The sequence below is a fragment of the Hakea prostrata genome, chromosome 7, assembly GCF_041222555.1.
Source record: "Hakea prostrata isolate BN-2017 chromosome 7, UWA_Hpros_2, whole genome shotgun sequence".
Lineage (NCBI taxonomy): Eukaryota > Viridiplantae > Streptophyta > Magnoliopsida > Proteales > Proteaceae > Hakea > Hakea prostrata.
The window spans coordinates 3553401-3573589 of record NC_142606.1 but is presented as its reverse complement, the minus strand read 5'-3'; the positions used below and the strand labels follow the sequence as shown (position 1 = coordinate 3573589).

Here is a 20189-nt window from a genome sequence, read left to right as displayed (position 1 = left end):
GTGCTTAGATGATTAGCGCTTTTCTACACTGCTAGCGCGCCCTTCTGTTTTCTCGCTTTCTTCACATGCTTGGACCACAGGCCTAGCTAAAACTTTCTATTCTATTTTCCAAGTCTTCTCCTTTAGCTACTTTATTCCTATCCTTTACTATCAATCTTTTTTTGTTGGAATTTTAAATTTATGTTTAAATTATAAGATTCAAAACATTCTTTGTGTTTTACAATGAAGGGTTAGAGGTAATGTTATTCCCTGTTAGATACCTAAATAGTCAATGGGTAGTCTATGGAAAGTCTTGTTTAAATGGCTAATAAACAAGACTTGAGGAAAAAGACATGATTTAGGAGGTACGTTTTAGAGAATATCCTTTATAGGTGTCTCTTCCTCTTCTATATAAAGAGAGGGGTTGATCCTTAGGAATTCTAACAATTTTAAAGCCAATATTAGTCTCTTGGTTTTCTATCAAGGTGTGAGTTTTTTTTTTGACGAGTTTGTGAGTATTACCTTCGGACGTTCTTTGTAAGTAGATTCCATTGGAGTACATGCCATTGGAACTAAGGAGTTGTTGTATCTTGGAGGTGAGGACGACATGGTCAAACCCAGTCTGCACTATAGGGGGCGTTCAAATACCTTAAGGAAAAGTACTGATATGTACGCCTCAACTCACCGTGTTCGAGTTCTTCTTGTTGTTATTGTATTGTTTTATCGATGACATACGGATGCATACTGATGTTACTAATTTCTTCTTCAACTTCAACAAAGACAATGATACCATTAAGTTCTATTTCATCTATTCTAGTCTTATACTTGCTGCCCATATTCTGATTTCGAGATTTTCCTGCATATGGAATTGGAACTCAATCCAACCGGTAACTTTTTGTCGAAACTGTAACAATATGGAAATTAAATATTCTTCCAGATTGGACTGCGCGGAAATCCAATCATGACTATCAATAAATTTATGAAAATGGGTACTACCAATAAGCTTCCAAGACCCGAACTCTGCAATTCATTCAGGATGTTGCCCATGGTTACAATGCATGAACGCCATGCATTTGCTTTACTTTTGGTACAAGTTGTTCCTTTTCACGCATTCTTAAGTTTTTTTCTTTTCTTTTCTTTTTTTTTGGTGAAAATCCTTTTCACGTATTCGTAAGTTACTAATTCCAACACTGCACATCCCAACATGTAACAGGTACATTGAAGGACAATATTGTGAGAGAGGTTCAGCTACACAGGGCCAATTAAAAAACCAGTCCTCGCAGGTAACTCCAGATTTTCATTCATTTACCTTCGCTGAAAAATTGTCAATTGCACAGTAAATAAATAATTGATTACACTCGGAAAAAAAAACAGGAGAAAATGCCATAAGATCGAACGTATCAATTGATGGTACTCTCTTAACTAGGGTTATCCTGTTAAACCAGCATATTGACGACAAAATATATGCTGAAGTTAGTAAGTTGAATCGATCAGCCAAAATTCTTTCTCACTTCCTCTTGAAGTAGTGATTCGCCGGCCTAGTAACTGCACGCCCTGAGTATATCAAACTTCTTCAGCGTGACTGTTCCAATATAATCACAGCTTCTAATAATCTAGAATAGCCATATCTATTGTATCTATTCTTCTATTTCAGTGTACGTGTGTATCTATCACTCTTCGGATGAAGAGCAGGGGCCACAGCAGGAAGATATGTCAATTCCAGCAACCTCCATGGCATTGCAAACCCATTCTGGGACATCACCTTTTGGGAACTAGGGGAAAAAAAATAACAATGGGTTTAAAAATCAACCTGAGATTAACATAGAAAGAACGTATAAATTTAAACAAAAGAGGAAGGTGATTTATGTGGCAAATTAAAGCTCACAAGATGACCAGAATAAACTATCGCAGACAATCAAAGTTCAGTCAGTTGGCCATTGAATGAAGCATACATACAGATAAGATGAAAGAACTAATGGAGTACCAATAAGGTATGATGACTAATTCAATCATGCGGCCATTAGATCAATGGTGGGATTGTGGAAGAGCAGATGCAACAAAATCACTGGAGCACATTCTGTTAAAAATTAACTTTGCAGGAAGTGCAAATGATGTGACATTGGTTTTTTTTTTTATCTTTAATTGATATCCAACAGTTACCATCCCCCCCCCCCCCAACCCAATAAAATAAAACAATAATAATAATAAAAAAAGAGAAAGAAATACAAAAAGAAAAGAAGTAAGAATTACCTAAAAGCAATACAGAAACCAAAATGATTTAATACATGTAAAATGTAAAAATGAGCATCATCCAGATGTAAATAAGCCCTCAATTTATTATGGCCAATGTAAGCATTTACTTTTTAGGCTGTTATATAGCCTCTGTCAATTTATCTGCTGTACTTATTTAATGATTAAGGAACCAATGTCAATGGCTCAAGCCAACCTACATCTGATCAGATTAGTGACTCAATGTACAATCACAATTTTGTTTGAGACTCAATGTAAAACAAAATATCTGCTTAAGAAAATATGCTTTGTATTTATGCTACATATGCACAGATATGCTTAAATCCATAGATCATTATAACAGAGGGTAGGTTTGACCAAGGTGTAGGGAAAGGCATACAGTAGTCGATAATGATACTCTCTGATTAAAGCAATGAGCAATTTTGTGCCACAATGGGTCCATTAAGTGTCTACCAGAGATTAGTAACCAGAAACTTCCGACATGACCACATGTTGCAGGAGGACAATTCATATGTGATTGCAACCCACATTCACTGAATCCCCAATTCTCACTACGAATGGGACTCTTCCAAATGGTTCAGGGCACAAAGAACTGCATCAACGTTAGAGACAAGATATCTCAAATATGACAAGAGTTATATGATTAACTATCACAAGTGTGGTCCAAATGAAAACAATGCATGGTAATAGGAACAAGAGGATGCTATCAAACCAATGTAACAGGATAGACCTAGGGTAAGTAAACTCTGTTGTGGGTTATCAAGGTTTACATCAATCACATAACAGAGGTAGCATCATCATTTAAACCCTTCATTTAATGAATACCATAAGAAGGGCGGGCCTAGCGCAATGGTGGAGTCTCTCCATTGTGCGCTGGAGGTCGTGGGTTCGAATCAGCCTCTCTGCAAAGCAGGGGTAAGGCTGCCTAGAAAGTCCCTTCCCCAGACCCCACAATGTGGGAGCTTCAGCACTGGGTACGCCCTCTATTTAATGAATACCATAAGCAGAGAGCCCTTCCTCTGGAGTCAATAGAATCATATATTAACTGAACCTTCTGCCACGGAGAGAGAGTCAAGAGGAAGATTTCCAATCAATGCAGAATGTGTCTATGGCTCTATGCAACAGTAGTTCTAATAGTGCCCATTCAACGGCTGCAGAACCTGTACCCAAGTCCGACTAGAAAGAGCACCTAATAATGCATTTTTTTAAGGGCGAGTTGTGACCTGAAAGCTCTAATGCAGTGACCTCAAATAGCTGCCATGCCTGGTCCTGGTAGGGGTGGAACCAGGATTCAACATTGGGGGGAGGGGAGGGGGGGGCGAAGAATGAAAATCCAGATCACCTTCCCATTGGAGAAGCACTAATGCTTTTTTGCCACACATATTGTGGGCCCTTATAAGACCCATTGGGGGTCCCACTGCTGAATTATTTTATTATATTAAGACATAGGCCCACAAATATTTGAAAAAAAATAGGTAAATTATTGATAATGATATTTTTTCCAACAAAATATAGGTAAATTAAAGCAACAATACAAAAAAAATGACACATGACTTCAACCCTAAAAAGTTAAATGCAAACCAAAATTTTCTTTGGTAGGAGATGCAAACCAATTTTCCCTTCTTTTTTTTTGGGTAGAAGATGCAAGCCAATGGTAGTTAGTTACCTAACTAACTATAGACATTTTATTTACAATATAAAATCAAACAACGTAAATTGCAAAAGAAATAAAGAAATAGAGAATATAAAATCAAATAAAAAGAATAACAAAAAAAGAAGAAGAGAAAAATAGAAAAGATAAATAAATTGAGAAAGACAAAGAGTACCTAATTGTGGAGAAGATTTTTTTTCAAATTTTTCTTAACCCACATTTATAGAAAGGGAAGAGAATAAATAAGAAGAAAAGGGGAGAGAGGAGAGAATAAATAGGAATTGAGGAGTTAGTTTCTAATTAGGAATGACATTTTGAATACCTAATAAGAATTTTTTTTCTTTCAAAAATTTCCTTAACCCACGTTTATAGAAAGAGAAGAAAATAAATAGGAAGAAAAGATGAGAGAGAAGAGAGGGAAGAATAAATAGGGATTGAAGATTTAGTTTTTAATTAGGAATGACATTTATACTCATTATTTTACCTTTAAAAAATTGTTCTCAATATTGAAGGGGGGGGGGGGCAATGTAGGTCTGCCTCTAGGTCTTGGGATAAGCTCAAAGCAAAAACTGAGTTCAAAGTGAAATTAGTAAGAAAAATGACATCCAATTTAAGCAAGGGAAATGGTTAGACAACCCATATCAGTGCAGCAACACACATAAAATATCTGTAAATACAAGAACCATATTGGAGCAGCGTAAGTACCATTCGCTGGAGGAACCCACACACGAACCTGCATGATAGATGAAAGAATGAATAAATATGACAATAGGCTTTTGGGCTATCATTCTAATCAGCCAGCAATAAAAACAAATTCTCCGAATTGTTCACTATTTTTTTTTTTGGTGGGGGGGGGTGGCAGCGGGTGAAGGTGCATACTCTGGAAAGCATCCTTCAATTATTGACATGTGCAGATCTCTGCTAAGCTGTACATCGGAAACCATCTTGTCACCATATGTACCAAACAAAATTCATGAAGAGATTTTTTTTTTGGGGGGGGGGGGGGGAGCAATTTTTACCTTCATCATATAAAACAAATTGTGGTATGATAATAACTCAGATCCCATAGCATCTTTTGTAACAAGGCAATGAATGTATGCCCTAGTATAATTCTTGCAGACCTACAGAGAAACACCAAAAATAGGATGTACTACTAAGGAAATCTCTAACCAATGTATTTTTGAGCAAAAGATCAAGTTCAAGGGCACACCATACACTCGCATGTAGGATCAACAGGGCGAACGTCCCCTGCCATAGCTTTGTGTTTCAATTTCAACACTCCCTGTACAAGAAATTTAGCTTCTGAAAAATGAAAGCTAATCATAAAGAGAGGTAACATAAATCTCAAGAAAAGGTGATGGAAAAATTAGTCTTGAATCATCTAAAGTTGAAAGTATCAAGACAAAGTTGGTGAAGAGAAGAGTAAGAGTGAGAAAGGGATCAACAACAACAATAAGCCTCATCCCAACTAAATGGGGTCGGCTACATAGGTTCTTGCCTTACAATCAGCTCTATTTGAGCCCATACTAGATACAAGGCCTAAGCTATACATACCCTTTCTCACCACTTCTCTCCAAAATTATCTCTAGTTGAGAGTGAGAAAGAGATCACCACACAATAATAAAGGGAATAGGGGTTTGAGCTGGGTAGGAGGTAACACCAATCACCATAGCCAAGTGCAGACACAGGCATGCATAGAAAACAGAAAAGGGAATAAAGTCAATTAAGTGCACAGATATGCATGCAGAAAGGATGAGATATTTGAATGCTTGCTCTAAGAAAAATGTTGCACACTTGCACTTGTTGACAGTGAATAACACTGTTCTCTGGAGGAAGTAAGATAATATGGAGGTGATAAACCAATGAGCTGCACATGTAAATACTTAATCGTATATAATGATAATACAGAATAGTGATGCATTAAGCTGATCACCATCTAAACACTCGCTCAAAATTGGAAGCATGGGTACATACAAGCAGATTGTACACATATAATTCACACTCAGTCAGGAAGGAGAAAAAATCATGGCTTCTAATTACAAATAGATCTACAATACTCTACAAATCTATTGCTTTCCAAAGAAAATACTACCTCAGGTACAAGAGCTGTGCCAAACCGAGCAGTTCGGGTAGGATAAACACAATCATACATGTCAGCACCCAACGCACTGCAAACTACAATATCAAGGGGATATCCAACACCCTAAACAAACAAAAAGAAAAAAGAAACAATTTATTCAATTTTAGTTGAATAATACTAAGTAAACATGCAACAGCTATGTTACACAAGGATTTTCAATAATTAGAGAATACTGGCAAAGAGAAAATTTGTTCCCACCATAACATAGCGTGGCTTATCCTCCGGCAACATGGCAGTACACTGAGCAACAACTCGCCAGAATGAATCTTTATCTTCACCACCTGAAAGACCACCTATAGCATAGCTGTCAAAAAAAGTAAATTAGTTGCCAACAATATGTGGATCTTTTCAATTCTTTTCCAAACTCTTCTACTTTTCCCTGAAATCAATCTCTCTATATACTGTCTCTAGAGTCTAGATAAAGATATCTTCAATTAAACTGAATTTCCCTGCCATTCTGGTTAACAGATACCTATTGTATGATTGTTGAACTATTCCTCAGTTATGATCATCAGATTCTTCTGAGGTTCTGAGCTCATATTGTCATCTTGAAATTACAGCTTGCTGTGATTCATTTAGACTACATTTAATAGCCAAGAAAAGAAAGACATAATGAGACGAAAATTATGATGATGCAATTATTGTTTTATGTGTCTATCTCCCTCGTCAAATTTCAAATTTTTTTAGTTCTTTTCTTGGCTACCAAACATAGCTTTATATTTACTTCTTCACTTTTGAAATTCTCTGTTTAGCCTTATCTTCTAATTAACGAGATCCCAGTCTCCACCAGAACAAAAATTTTTTGGCTGTGCACATCAACAGGCCAGCTTGACAAGATGAAAGCAGCTCCCCATGCTGCTTATCTGATGAATGGCGATAATCCAGCTTGTGACTTACATGGGGCATGCTTCCATGACTGTGAGTAGGATAGACTGTTCAAGACTAGAACATGATTACAAACAGGATAAATTTACTTTCAGTCCGAATATTACAATTGAAGCAGGATTGATTTACTTTCGGACCAACAGTAATAGTATCAGGATTGACTTTTTAAAGCTAGTAATGGTTTCCAAATGCCCTTAAGGCCTCCAGCTCCTACATCGCGCAAGCTACTTCCACAGAAGTTGTGCAAGGATAGTAGCTCAAGCATAGGAGCACCAAATGTTTTGGAGCTTCATTCAGAACCACTTGGCGAGTGATGCTTCCAAACTTGTCATGAGTAATCGTTGAAACCATGAACTTACCCAGGTAAATTCCGGTCAACCAAGCCTCTAACATCTTTATCGCCTCTAATACATATATCCCTGGGAAGGAAAAGGGAGTAGGGAACATAAATAAAAATCAGAAAACAGCAGACCAGCTATATATGATAGAAAAATGAGCAGTTTCAAGAAACAGATGAAAAATTACTGAACCAACTCGTAATTCTTACCTAAGCACAGGATCTAATCCACCTTGTACAATTCCAAATAGGTTTTGCTCATGGGGCCTCTTATGAGCTGTTGTTCATTAAAAATCCATTGAAAAGAAAAGTGCTTAGAGCTGAAAACGAAAACCCAAAGTGTACTTTCAGTCATACATCAACAAACAAGGCAAGAAAAGTTTGGCGTTATCAATCATATAGAAATTTTATAACCCTATCAATCAAACAGCAATTTCTGGAAGAGTTTGAGGGTATATAAGAGAATCTTTAGAAATGATTGGGCTGAACTTGTAAGGAGGGGTGGCCTCTGTGATAATTGTCCTCTTACTCTCGCAGTTCTACGTGTGGTGAGTGTTTTCTTTCTCAGGCTTGGTCTAAATTTTGTTCAGTGACACTCTTTTTCCTATAAATGTTGCATTTTTTGGCTTGTTTTAGATCCTTGTCAATAGAACTGAATTTCACTTGTATCAGACTAAAGCAAACAAAACAACTGTATTATATCTGTACAAGCATAATCAGAAAAATTGAGGACCCAACTAGGTTGATCAAACAGAATTGAAAAGGGGAGCAATTAGTCATGTGAAACTAAAAAGGGGGATGGTATCCTCATTTTCTGAAAAAAGAAGAAGCTTTATTTACGAAGTTTTTCCATGCCAATAAACAAACCAAGGAGATTACACTCATGTTAAACACTACTACCAATTACCATGTTAGCACCCATTCTCCTCTGGTGCATTGGGACTTAACCACATTTTCTGGAAGCTTGTCTTCCAAGCACTTAGTGGAAGTTCACAGTTTAGGTCTATAAAGATCAAAGCTGCGGAATACATGGTTTGTTTCAGCAGATGATACAGCTAAATTTGGCTCTTCTTTTTTTTCCCCCTGTTGCGTACAGATCTCTTCTAAACTGGGTATTGCTTTGTCTTTGATGATTTCTAACAGCAAAGCTGTCAACTATTAGAAAAGTCAAAACTCAATAAATGGCAGTTAAAACTAGTTTACACAATCATACCCGGGGGGGGGGGTAACCAGCAAAAATTTATAATATCTGGAAAACCCTGATCCAAATTCACTAGGAGAGGAGAAGGCCGGAAAAAATTAAATGCACTACTGAATATGGTTGTTATGCTGCAAAGGCAAGACTCAGCAGTGACCTGGTACCTAGGCAAGGGCAAGGTTCTTAATGCAATTACCATATTTTGTTTTAAAAAAAAGAAAAACGCCCATTCGAGGAACATTTCATGGTTGCATCCTCTTCCCCCCCCCCCTTTTTTTTTTTTTTTTTTTTTTTTTTTTTTCCCCCCCCCCCCCCCCCTTTGGCCCCCCCAAACCTCTGGGCACCTATACAGAAGACAACAGACCATCTTGACACCCTGAAAACTATGCTACTATTTATTATTTCTGGGGAGTTGGGACGTGAGTAATGAATTTTGATTAAATAAAGAAGAGAATAAATATACTTAAACACTTAAAACTATTTACTTTTTTCTTCAGAAACATTTACCAGCAATGCATCGGTCCATCCAACGAAGAGTACGATACATAGCCTCCTTAACTCTAGGACCAGTGATGGTGGTCTTCACAACATCATCGAGGGCCATTATGATATCTGCTCCAATTCTATTCTGAAAAAATTTGTCACCAGCTAGTAAAAATGAGATAAAGAAGTTGTATGAGATGGGAAATTGCTGAGAAAATGGAAAACAAGAAACTAAAACTTCTCATTCAAAATCTGCAGAATCACCCAGAATCTACTAGTCAATTGGATGCAGAGCAAACCGATGCAGGACCATGCTTGGTGTAGTTAATGCTGGGTTGCCTGTTCAAATCTGATCTGACCAATTAGATTATCACCAGTGTCTAGATTTGTTGAAGGCCATCTCAAACACAACAATATTAGTGAAGTATAGTTCAATAACTTTAAGACATTCAAGTTCATGGATGATTTAACCAAAGACATTCAAGTTGAGGTTCTTTGGCATATGCTTTTTGCTAATGATATTGTATTGATAGATGAGACACAAGTAGGGATTAATACCAAGTTAGAATCCTAGGAAGCAACTTTGGAATCAAAAGGCCTTAAATTAAGTAGAAGGAAGATGGAATATCTAGTGCCTAACTTTAGTCATGATCAGATGAATGCTGAGGTGGTGAGACTTGATGAGAAGGAGATTCCACAAGGCAATGATTTAAGGTACCTAGACTCAATCATAAATAAAACAAAGGTGATATAGAGGATGATGCTTCCCAAATAATTGAAATAGGGTGGCTGAAGTGGAGATCTGAGGTCTTGTGAAATCAACATATTCTTTTAAAGCTCAAAGGAAAATTTTATAGGCCCATCATACAACCAGTTATGATGTAAATGGTGTGGAGTGTTCGGCTATTAAGAAGCATCATATATATAAACTTACTGTAGCAAAAATGAAAATGCTAAGATGAATGAGTGGCAAAACTAGGAAGGATAAGATAAGTAATGACCATATTAGATCTAGCCTAGGAGTAGCTTCGATAAATGATAAGGTACGAGAAAGTTAATCGAGTGGCACGGCTACACTCAACAGAGGCATTTAAATGCCCCTGTATAGAGAAGCGATTTAGTCCAAATAGAAGGAATTAGGAAAAACTAGCGGTAGACCTAAGATAACCTATGAGAAGTTGGTGAGAAAGGATATGCATAGCTTAGGCCTTGTATCTAGTATGGTCTCAAATAAAGCTAATTAGAAGACAAGGATCCAAGTAGCCGACCCTATTTAGTTGGGAAAAGGCTTCTTGTTGTTGTTAATGTTGTTGTTGTTGCATATAGTTGAATAACTTGAAGGAAGATTCAACAAAATCTGCCCTTCAACAGTGGATCTTTAAACACATGATCACAACAAAATTATTGATTTGTAGGATTTGAAAAAATGGCATTTGAGGCCACAGAAGCCCAAAAGGTGTTTTATTCTAAAAGATAAGTTGTAATTATGCTCTTCATAGACGTTTTGCCTTCCTTCCCCTTGTCCTCTCTCCCTCCCCCTTTCTCTTCCTATCACTTCATCCTCTTCTCCTGCCCCCCTTGCTGCATCTTTCTGACATGAGGATATTAAACATCCACAAGAGCCTAGCTAGCCCCTCTCTCCTTCTCGCTCTCCCCTACTTCCTCTAATTGAGGGTAGCCTATCTCTAGCTCCAATGTCACTCGATTGTGAGATAAGGACCTTCCTCTGATTAAAAATGGCACCCCAGTGTATGCTTCTAATCGTGATGGTTGCAGGAGAAGCAACCATGTTACTAAGGGGCCTTATCAAGCCGATGAGACTTCTCGGTTGATTTCAAGTTTTCTGGAAGCAGAAGAAAAAGAATAGATTAAAAAAACAAGCCTGTTGCAGTCGTTTTTAGTTTCTTCTTTCCCTGCTCACCTTGTAGCTTTGTTGTAAAGGTTGGTTCATTTTGTTGTTTTCCTTTTGGTTTGGCAAGGCTCAGCCTGTAGGCTTCTCTATATTCTTCCCCTCCCCACTCTTTCCTTAGGTTAGAGACTATTTGTTTGCAGAATTTGAAGTGGGATGGGGGGAAAAAGGGGTGGGAAAAAGTAAACTTTTCCACAAAATTCCAAAATCTGGGTTTGTTTGTTTAGATGGGGTGGGATAACGGGGAGAAAATCCTCCATGATTCAAGGATTCTGTCTGCTTATGTGGCAGAGCACTTTTCCCACCTCATCTCTTTTAATAGTCCAACCTTTTAGGTGGGAGTTTCGGGGAAAGGAAGGGAAATGAAAAGGAAACATTATTTTATTTATCATGAGACCCATATCTTAAACTTTTCCATAAAACAAATTTCGTTTCCTATTCCCCCACCCCACTACTAGTGGGTCATACAAGTCTATCTTTCCCACCTCTTTTTCTCTTGCAAACAAAGGGAGGGTTAGTGAATTATTATTCATCAAAAAAAAAAAAAGGTCTAGGTTATGTTTGCAATGTTTTCTCATTAATATTTATCTAAAGGTGTTGGTTAATAATTGAGAAATTTTCACTAGTAACAAGTAATCTAACCAAATCAAGTCCAGCAGCCCAATAACATTGTCAGTTCAAAGCAGCATATAATACACCTACTTGGATTTCTATTGACTCCTCAGGTGTCAGGAGCATTGGTTTGACAAGTAATCTAACCAAATCAAGTCCAGCAGCCCAATAACATTGTCAGTTCAAAGCAGCATATAAAATACATATACCTACTTGGATTTCTATTGATTCCTCAGGTGTCAGAAGCATTGGTTTTCCATCAACAGGCGACTGAATCCAAGAGAATGAAGTATTAGTCACAAGTTTCAGCATAGCATATGCAAGTAAAAAAGGCAATTAGTTATCAAAGTAACCAAGCATTGCCACTAAAGGGACTCTGATTCAAACAAAAAGAAAATAAAACTGCTAAATATGAAAACAGATGTAAATAAGTTCTAACAGAATATGATAACATGTTGTCAGCGATCAATGGTTCTCTAAGATTCTAGACAGGAACCAATGTAGAACTATCCTGCATTCAATAATTCAAAAACACCATTCATGGGTGAAAGGTCCTTGCTGTGTGATAGCAAATATGACAAGTTTTTCTCCATCTGCTTATAATTAGGAATGGAGATATTACTTTTTCAGTTTATTTACTACTACTAATCATTGTCAGAGAAAATTCATTTAGTACCATTTTTGTCAAGGCAGCAGATGGGGGAAGTCAAAACCAAGATGACACATCAAACACTATTTTCAGTACAACTCTTTCTACTCCAGTTTTTGTTCAAGGGAAGAACTTGATAACTACTATAAAATCAGCAGATGTTTTGAAAGGCCCACTATGAGATGGAAAGAAGCATTATGGACATTACAAACCGAACTGGCCCAACTGGGTGGCATTCCAAATTTCAGATTCAACAGTTTTGGACATATATTCGGTGCTCAAAAAATATCGAGAGCAGAAGGTAAAAAATTTATATATTGTAGTATCCTTTCGCACCAATAACAAATTCTGAATACTAAAGGACTGCTGACCCTTCATACGTCGTGGTTACATATTGGTAGTTTACTCCTAGTTGACATGAGACTCTCCCTTCATGAAGAACGTCCAGTGCACGAGCTCCCACTACAGAAGGTTCAGGGAGCAAATGCACACAGCCTCAATCCACTGCTTCACATGGGAGAGGCTGTTTCCAAGCAACATAAATATTTATACTAATTTTTCCATGCTGTTCAGAATTTACAAGATGCATTTCTTTTTCTATATTTTTTATTTATTTATTGAGTACCTCTATAAGGTGAAGCTCCTTCCCCCCCCCCTTCCTTTTTGAGGGGAGGGGCGAAGGCCTAACAATGAATGTAATGATAGTGGATATATTAATTTTCTTAATTCTTCCAGATAAATTTAAAATTTGATAAAGAGAATGTATTCGTTCGTGGGATGGTGCTCTCCATACATAAACATGAACTGATGAACAGCAGTATACCTCAAAACCATAGATACATCATACATGTGCACAAGAATGTCTATTGGGAGGGTTTTAAACTCCACAAGTGACACATCTAGTAGTATAAACTTAGAACATAGGGACTTGGCTAATGTGGATTTGGTAACTCAGTATTGAGAACATGGGCCCATCATCATGTATTCACATTTAGTAATCTAACAAAGTTAACAATCTATGTGATCATATTTACATTAAAATGTGAAAACATCCAAGAACAAATGTGAAATTATGAACTTATATGAGAACAACTCTGATTGGATAAAAATACTAACCGGCTACTGACATTAGGCTAAAATGGAATAGATTTGACAATTTCTAGTCTTAGTTAAGAGTTTATACAGGGGGTGTCCAAAGAATTGGTCTATTATCCATCAAGAAGAAAGAAAGAATCTATGGATTTCAATGACGAGCTCATGCATGCATGCCCATATCAATGTCATATCATGTCTGAAATGGGTACTAAAGGTAAATTGAACCATCAGGGTATCATGGCTAGAGTCGATATTAAAGTAGATGTATTAAGTGGCCCCATCTGGTATGTTAACTTTCATATGTATCTCTCAGCCAGCTTCTGAACACATCTAAAGAAATGGAAGTAAACAGAGAGTTCCACGTATCTGAGACAAATGATATAAAACAAGGGAAGCCAAGGATGTAGACCTTCATTTAAGGCAGAAAGGAAGCCCTTGCGGCATCCATTGATTCGTGACAGATATGGATGTCGTGATTCGGAATAAAGAAATAACATAAAACAAGCATAAATAAGATGGTGATACTGGTATGGATGAGTAGCCAGATTGTAAGAGTATATTCAAGGAAAACTAAAGATTAGCAACCATCCGTGAGAGGGTATGGATCAAGGGAAGGTCTATTAATATGGACACATATGCAACGAAACCTAATAGATGAATTGATGAGGATAAGTTATTCACCAAATAACAAAGTAGCAGCAACGGAACCTAATAAATAAATCAATGAAGAAAGTTCTAGCAGACAACACCAAATCAGCCCTTAAGGTCAAGGTTCCAAAGCTGATAAGAGGGGTGCAACTGTGCAATAGGATCACAGTTCAACTTGAAATCCACGACAGATCAGATAGCATCCTCCCAGGAAGCTTGATCTTGCATTTTAATACAGACGATCTTATCCTTAATTATATCTAAACACGTATATTTTGTGTGGAAATTGGAAAGTCACATAACAATAGAGGGGAGCTTCCCAACTGAAGCAAAAAATTAAAAAGTACCTGAAATGTCACTCCTTCCTCGGTAATGTCAGCTAAATGCAACAATGACACCTGACATGGCATGGATACATGTTGTGGAAATATTTAGAAGGCCTAATTAACAAGTTGAATGCATGTATAAACATTTTTTCTATGGTAACTCATCAGCATCAAGATCAGGATGTAAGGAACACAGCAATACAATACAATATAACATTGACTTGAACATCTTGAGAGACGAAGACTTTATGAACTGATACAATTTTATTCTAGTTGGCCAAACTTGAGTTTTTTTCCTGCATTTATTTTTTAGGGAAAATTTCCCAGATGGTCAAATTTTAAAAAAGTTTTACTCAATAAGATATTTTTAAAGAGTTTCACTCAGATGGATTCTATTTTTGAAAATAATCACCAAATCCCAAATTTTGTGATAATTTTTCCTGCCCAACTAATATTCTACTATGAACTATCCAAATTACCGTCAAATCTTTTATATAAAAACTTGTGAGAAGCACTTACCAATTCCTTCAATCTCTTGGCAATTCTAGGGCCGAAAACATCTTGTCTTTTGTAGCTCTCAGTCCTCCTATCATTAGTCAATTTTATCGTTTCATTTGCAATGAAAGACTTGAGGGTAATTTGGGTAGTTCATGGTAGAATATTAGTTGGGTGGGAAAAAATATTACAAATTTTGAGAATTGGAAATTATTTTTAAAAAATAGGATCCATTTAAGTTTTTTAAAAATATCTTATTGAGTACATCTTCTTTAAAATCTGACCATTTGAGAAATTTCCCCCTTTTTTTTAAGGGTTGGGGGTGGGGGGTTGTTAACACTAATTTAGTATCAAAGACCATAAATGATGCAAAGAAGCAACTAAGACTACATTCAGATGTCAACAAAAAAAGACAAAAATATAACAAAACAAAAATCATGATGAGGCAATGATTATCGTAATTATTTTATCTTTTTTTCTCTTCACTTTACATCCAAACATATTTGACGATCCAAAATGCTCTAACGGTGTGGAAAATCCTCACAAAGTTTGCTTTTTACCCTTCTAGCCCACTGCTAGGACCATGAAAGGCATTATAGAACTGATTAAGGAGACTGCACTAGAACACAACAGTCAAAACTTATAATCATTTTTAAATTGACATTGGCAAATGGATTCCAGCAAACTGTAATTGGAGGTGGCTAGCAATATGATTCGGTGGATGGCATGTTTCTATTTTGATTAGAACTACTCAGTTATAAGCCTATCATATGCATCCCCTCTTTCCATTGAACTAAGGTGTGTAATCTGGAGGCAGGATCTAGTAAAGCAAGGTATTGTGTTCATCAATACTATTCCATTATGATGTGTTGGCGCCTATGTAGCTTTAGCCCTTGGGCCCCTAAAAGCACTTATTTTCGTTGTAGTATCAGTAGCTTGTACTTTCTTCTTCATTAATAACCGTTACCTTGTTAAAAAAAAATTTAAAATAGAAGGCATGAGGAATCAATAATTTGTTGAATTCAATAAAGAAAATTTAATATTCTAGGAACACAATTAAATAAAAGGAATGATATCATGGACGATCTGGCAATAGATAGAGGAATGGATCAAATAGAAGAAAAAACAACCATCTGAAAGCCACCAGAGTCAGTGAGCAATGCTCTTTGCCAATTCATAAATTTGTGAAGACCCCCCAATTCATCAATAAGTTCAGAACTTGGACGAAGTGCCAAATGGTATGTATTCCCAAGAATAATCTGGCAACCAATTTCCTCAAGTTGGCTGCTTGTCAAACCTTTTATTGTCCCTGCAATAATCAAATTAACAAACAGAAACAATTACACATACATTATAATTAACATTTTATACAGTGTAGTTTATAATCAACATTTTGTAATATATATATAAGTTGGAAAAAAAAATTCAACAAAAAGGATGGTTGTAATTTCTACGGAGAAAGAATGCACAAATCAAAACAACTAATGACTCCCCCAAAGAACAAAAATTGAATAAATATATTGCATACTCAAATTGTGTACCAATTTCCTAGGCTATTTACTTTTGCCAACCAACAGTAGATAATACACCCTGTCGAAACCATCCCATCCATTTGACCAATTATTACCATCTGGATCACTGCCCCAGGATGCTGACGGCAAAATAGAAACTCTACTTCATTTATTGCATTAAATGCCTAAATTTCTCCCCCCCCCCCCCCCCCCCCCCAAAAAAAAAAAAAAAAAAAAAGAAAAGGAAAAGAAGTTATTGACTGGGACTGGTGATGATTGATGAACTACTAATCCTCCAGTTTTGGGTTACAGTTCATAGATAAATTAAATAAATCAACACTGAGAACAAAAAATTGACAAAGAAAAGGTAATGATAAAGAAGAACAATGCTTTGAGAGTCAGTCTAAATGACCAAACTTCCAAGGCTTACCCCAACTTAACAAGAGAGAATACAGTACAATACAGGTCAGGACTCATATCACATCAAACATGAGTCCAAGTCCAGATCAAAAGTTTCACCAACAGGTCCAACTCAGGTTCAGGCTGCACAGATCAGTGATGGTGTACATATATCAATTGAAAATTCTTTAGAACCCCAAGTATGGAGCACATATGGTTAGATTGGGATATGAGCTAAATACAAGATTAAACTCATATAAAAGATACATAAAACCTAAACCTTTTTCAGGCATCACCTACGTATAGATCTGAACCCAATGCATTCAACCTGAGCTGAACCCTGTTTCTAAAATGCATATGATCTTAAGATTGTAACCTGCTTCAAATGGAGGTTGTTGAAGTAAACCTTGGATCTGACTTATAATTTATACACTCAGAGAAGGGAGGGCAAGATAATTGAAACATTAACCTTGGGTTCCTACAGGCATAAATAGGGGAGTCTGGCACACCCAATGAGGAAGTGACAGTTGAGCAGCACGAGCACGATTGAACCTCCCCAGCACCTGCAGGATTTGTAAGAAAGAAAAAAATCAAAGCATAACCCAAAGAGTTGATACAAAGACCATTAAACAGAGTATCAGACTGAGGAGAACATAAACCAGAGCGATTATGGTACCAGGTCACTGGTTCATTGCTTGGTGATCATCCATAATGAAAATGTGTAACAAGAGATGCAGCATTTTTAATCAGCAGAAATCTACTTATTTTCAAATATCATTCTCTTCTTCCTTGTTTTTGGCGGATAGTGACAGTTTACACATACATACACAATTATCTATCAATACTGAGAGTGGATGAGATGACGCCTTAGCTCTAACCAAATAACTCAGTGAGTAATCAATTCCTAGATTCCCAGAGTAGGGAAAAATTAATTGCCACCACCCTGTCCATTTTAGAATTCCTAACTGAACAACCATCAAGATTGAACATGATGATTGGGAAGGAACCAGTTGCCACAAACAACCAAATAGATGACTTTCGTTTCGTACCACTCTTCCATGATTCTAAAAAACCATAGAAGATCACAAATAGAGTGTCCATCATGACTAAATAGCAAACCATAATGAGTCATTAGAGCATGATCCTCCAGAGAAGCCATAATGGTACTGCTCTAATATTTTTGTTCAGCAAAAACCGTCCAATACAACTGTGAAACATTAAATTAGTGGGAACTAATCTTCCACGATGAACTATCAAAACTTTGGCCCTACATTAGTGTTTCAAAATGTTCTAGACTTCAGATGTTACCCCAACTTCCCCTATTTTGGATACTCCAATGAACAGACAGTTATCTGGGACTTGGATCCTCTTTGCAGCCTATCCCGAATAGATGCTGCTTCCTCCACCCCACCCCCCAAAAAAAAGTAATAATAATAATTCGTACCCTCCCATTTGCATTTCTACCTTTTTCCTCTTGGGGCTTTGGTAATTGATTATTTATTCATCCAAAAAAACTGTTTCAAAAATGCTAAAACATGCTCCATATGAATTATGACCCTACCCTCGTGCATAAAGTGAATCACATACATGTAACCAGCAATTGATTGCATCACATAACAGGCAAATAAATTGAGAGAGTTTTTGTTTTGAGGTACGGAGAAGATCCAGTCCTTTCTTTGCACTTTACACAGGATGTTCAGTCCAACTTATGCTAACCATTTTTTTTTCTTCTTTGATTCTATAGGATAAAAGAGAGTCATGCATTTGCAACTTGGTGAAATATCGGATTCACAAAAATTCTAATGAGGTGTTTGTCAAGTGGAATTCATCTCGACACCACACTGCTGCAAAAGAAGCTGAACAGCACAAAACCAAAGTGTACTGATATATATAACCTTTATCTTCTTTTTCATTTTGACATTTTACATTGCCTACTTTCAAGTTGTATACTCACCCTTATCTTCACACGTCACGTTAGATGTCAAAACAAGCATTGTTGTTCAATATTTAATACCATCGAACATTTTTCTTAGTTACAAATCTAAAGAACCAAAACTTGCAAGGAAGATGTGATAGTGATACAAGAGAGTTATGGCAAATATATGAGCATCAAGCTATGAAAGTATTCCTGACGTCAGTTATCAGTCCTATTGTTATAAGTCTTTAGGCATTTACTAAAGCAAAAAGCCCAAAAACCTATAAATAATCCATGTTCTTTGATTAAGATTAGAGAATGGGTGTTTCTGTACATAAACAGATAAGATGGATGCTGATTATGGTCAGCAACTGCAAATAGTGGAAAAGCTAAAATGTAAGTGCAAAAATTGGTAACATTCTAATCATGGACATGGTCAGATAACACATAGGCGAAATGCCAGGGACTGTCTGATATGTGACATTGAATACATGCTTGATGTGAAATTTCTTCGACAATTCAAGCAGTGATCTACTCTTCTATAGCAACCTTTGGTCTGCATGACCTTTAGAGACTGCTTAAGTTAAAAGAAAATTTTAACTAGAATGCTTTTAATATGGGATGCAAATGCAAGAATAACGCTTTACCTCAAAATTAAGCGCCATGCTGGTATCAAAAATAGCACTCTTTAAACCTGTCGCTAAATATGAATGAGAAGAAATAAATCAATCCAATTAAATAAGCTGTGTGACCTAGATACAGCTGCAACTATAAAACAACTGAACGTTTCAAACCAGCCGTGACAATATGCATTATAAACAGGAAAAAGGTCATCCAGTTTAGAAACAAAAAAAACTACTTTCGTTTATTCTGCCGCTTGGTTTTCCTTGGAATTTTCAGTTTCTTCTGATTAGACGCTTCACAGAACAAAAATTTATAGTTATACAGGGATTTCTCTAAAGCGGATAAAGCATTGAAAAGTTACTACAGTCCTTAATCCTTTCGGTTCACAGAAAGAAGATAAAATATATATATATATATAATCTCGATGTAGATACTGAAAATGAAGTAGTGCCTCGAACGTATAACTGCAGACACTACTGCTCCTTATTCGACCAAAGGTACAAATAAATTACGAGTCAGATAGAGATGGAGAAAAGCTTACGAGCAGAGGATGATGCCCTAGTAAGTATGTGCGCCACCGCGCTGCAGGGTTTAATCGTCGCCGGCGGCTGTGTAGCTGTGAAGGAGCGCCGAACGCCACAAACGCGCGCAGTCTTCATAAATTGGACACGAAGTTTAAAAATACAACCCGCTTCATACAGCCATACTCAACTTTTCTCTTTTTTTGAGCTTTTCAAAGGCACCGACCACCGTCATGGGTCTTTGGTTTCCCACCAATACGAAGCACGACCCCTGATTTCAGCCGTTTGACTACCTCGACAAATTTTCAAATGGATATGGGCTAATGGCCCATCGTCTTGGGCGGAGTGACACGACAGCCCATTCCTAGGAATGTAAACGGGTCGGATTATTCTATCCGAATTAAAAATACGGATCGGATTAAACAGTGGCAACAGTGCAACACCAATTTTGTATATAAAAAATATATATGTATTATATTCGGATATATGACATTCCCAAAGAAATAATAGAAAAAAAAAGGGGAGGTGTTTAATTTTAACTATGGTGTTTTGGTTTTAAAAA

The 20189-nt window shown here is 36.8% G+C and overlaps 1 protein-coding gene across 4 annotated transcripts; it reads right to left on the bottom strand.

Moving 5' to 3' along the window:
• Nucleotides 1–1128: 1128 nt before the first annotated feature.
• On the bottom strand, nucleotides 1129–19868 carry LOC149009038 (uncharacterized). 4 transcript variants are annotated; one of them, XM_089161507.1, is made up of 16 exons: nucleotides 19648–19868; nucleotides 19130–19182; nucleotides 17037–17130; nucleotides 15788–15966; nucleotides 14184–14234; nucleotides 11658–11714; nucleotides 8948–9068; nucleotides 7453–7519; nucleotides 7265–7324; nucleotides 6219–6324; nucleotides 5973–6083; nucleotides 5091–5162; nucleotides 4900–5001; nucleotides 4760–4806; nucleotides 4586–4613; nucleotides 1129–1751 (listed from the first exon to the last, which is right to left on the bottom strand). In XM_089161507.1, the coding sequence occupies exons 1-16, from the start codon at nucleotides 19763–19765 to the stop codon at nucleotides 1650–1652; spliced, it is 1368 nt and encodes a 455-aa protein (XP_089017633.1). In that variant the 5' UTR covers nucleotides 19766–19868; the 3' UTR covers nucleotides 1129–1649. The 4 variants fall into 4 exon arrangements, with proteins under 4 accessions (XP_089017633.1, XP_089017634.1, XP_089017635.1 ...); XM_089161508.1 differs by having other exon boundaries at nucleotides 1130–1751; nucleotides 19130–19176; XM_089161509.1 differs by lacking the exon at nucleotides 1129–1751 and adding an exon at nucleotides 2227–2821.
• Between the last annotated feature and the right edge of the window lie 321 nt (nucleotides 19869–20189).

What these genes read in the sequence shown, in the direction of transcription:
- LOC149009038 (XM_089161507.1), bottom strand. Translation starts at nt 19,765, where the DNA reads ATGAAGACTGCGCGCGTTTGTGGCGTTCGGCGCTCCTTCACAGCTACA. An exon ending in TATGCCTGTAGGAACCCAAG is followed by an intron (nt 15,967 to 17,036) that starts GTTAATGTTTCA and finishes TGATTATTGCAG; the next exon opens with GGACAATAAAAGGTTTGACA. An exon ending in ACTCTGGTGGCTTTCAGATG is followed by an intron (nt 14,235 to 15,787) that starts GTTGTTTTTTCT and finishes ATGCCATGTCAG; the next exon opens with GTGTCATTGTTGCATTTAGC.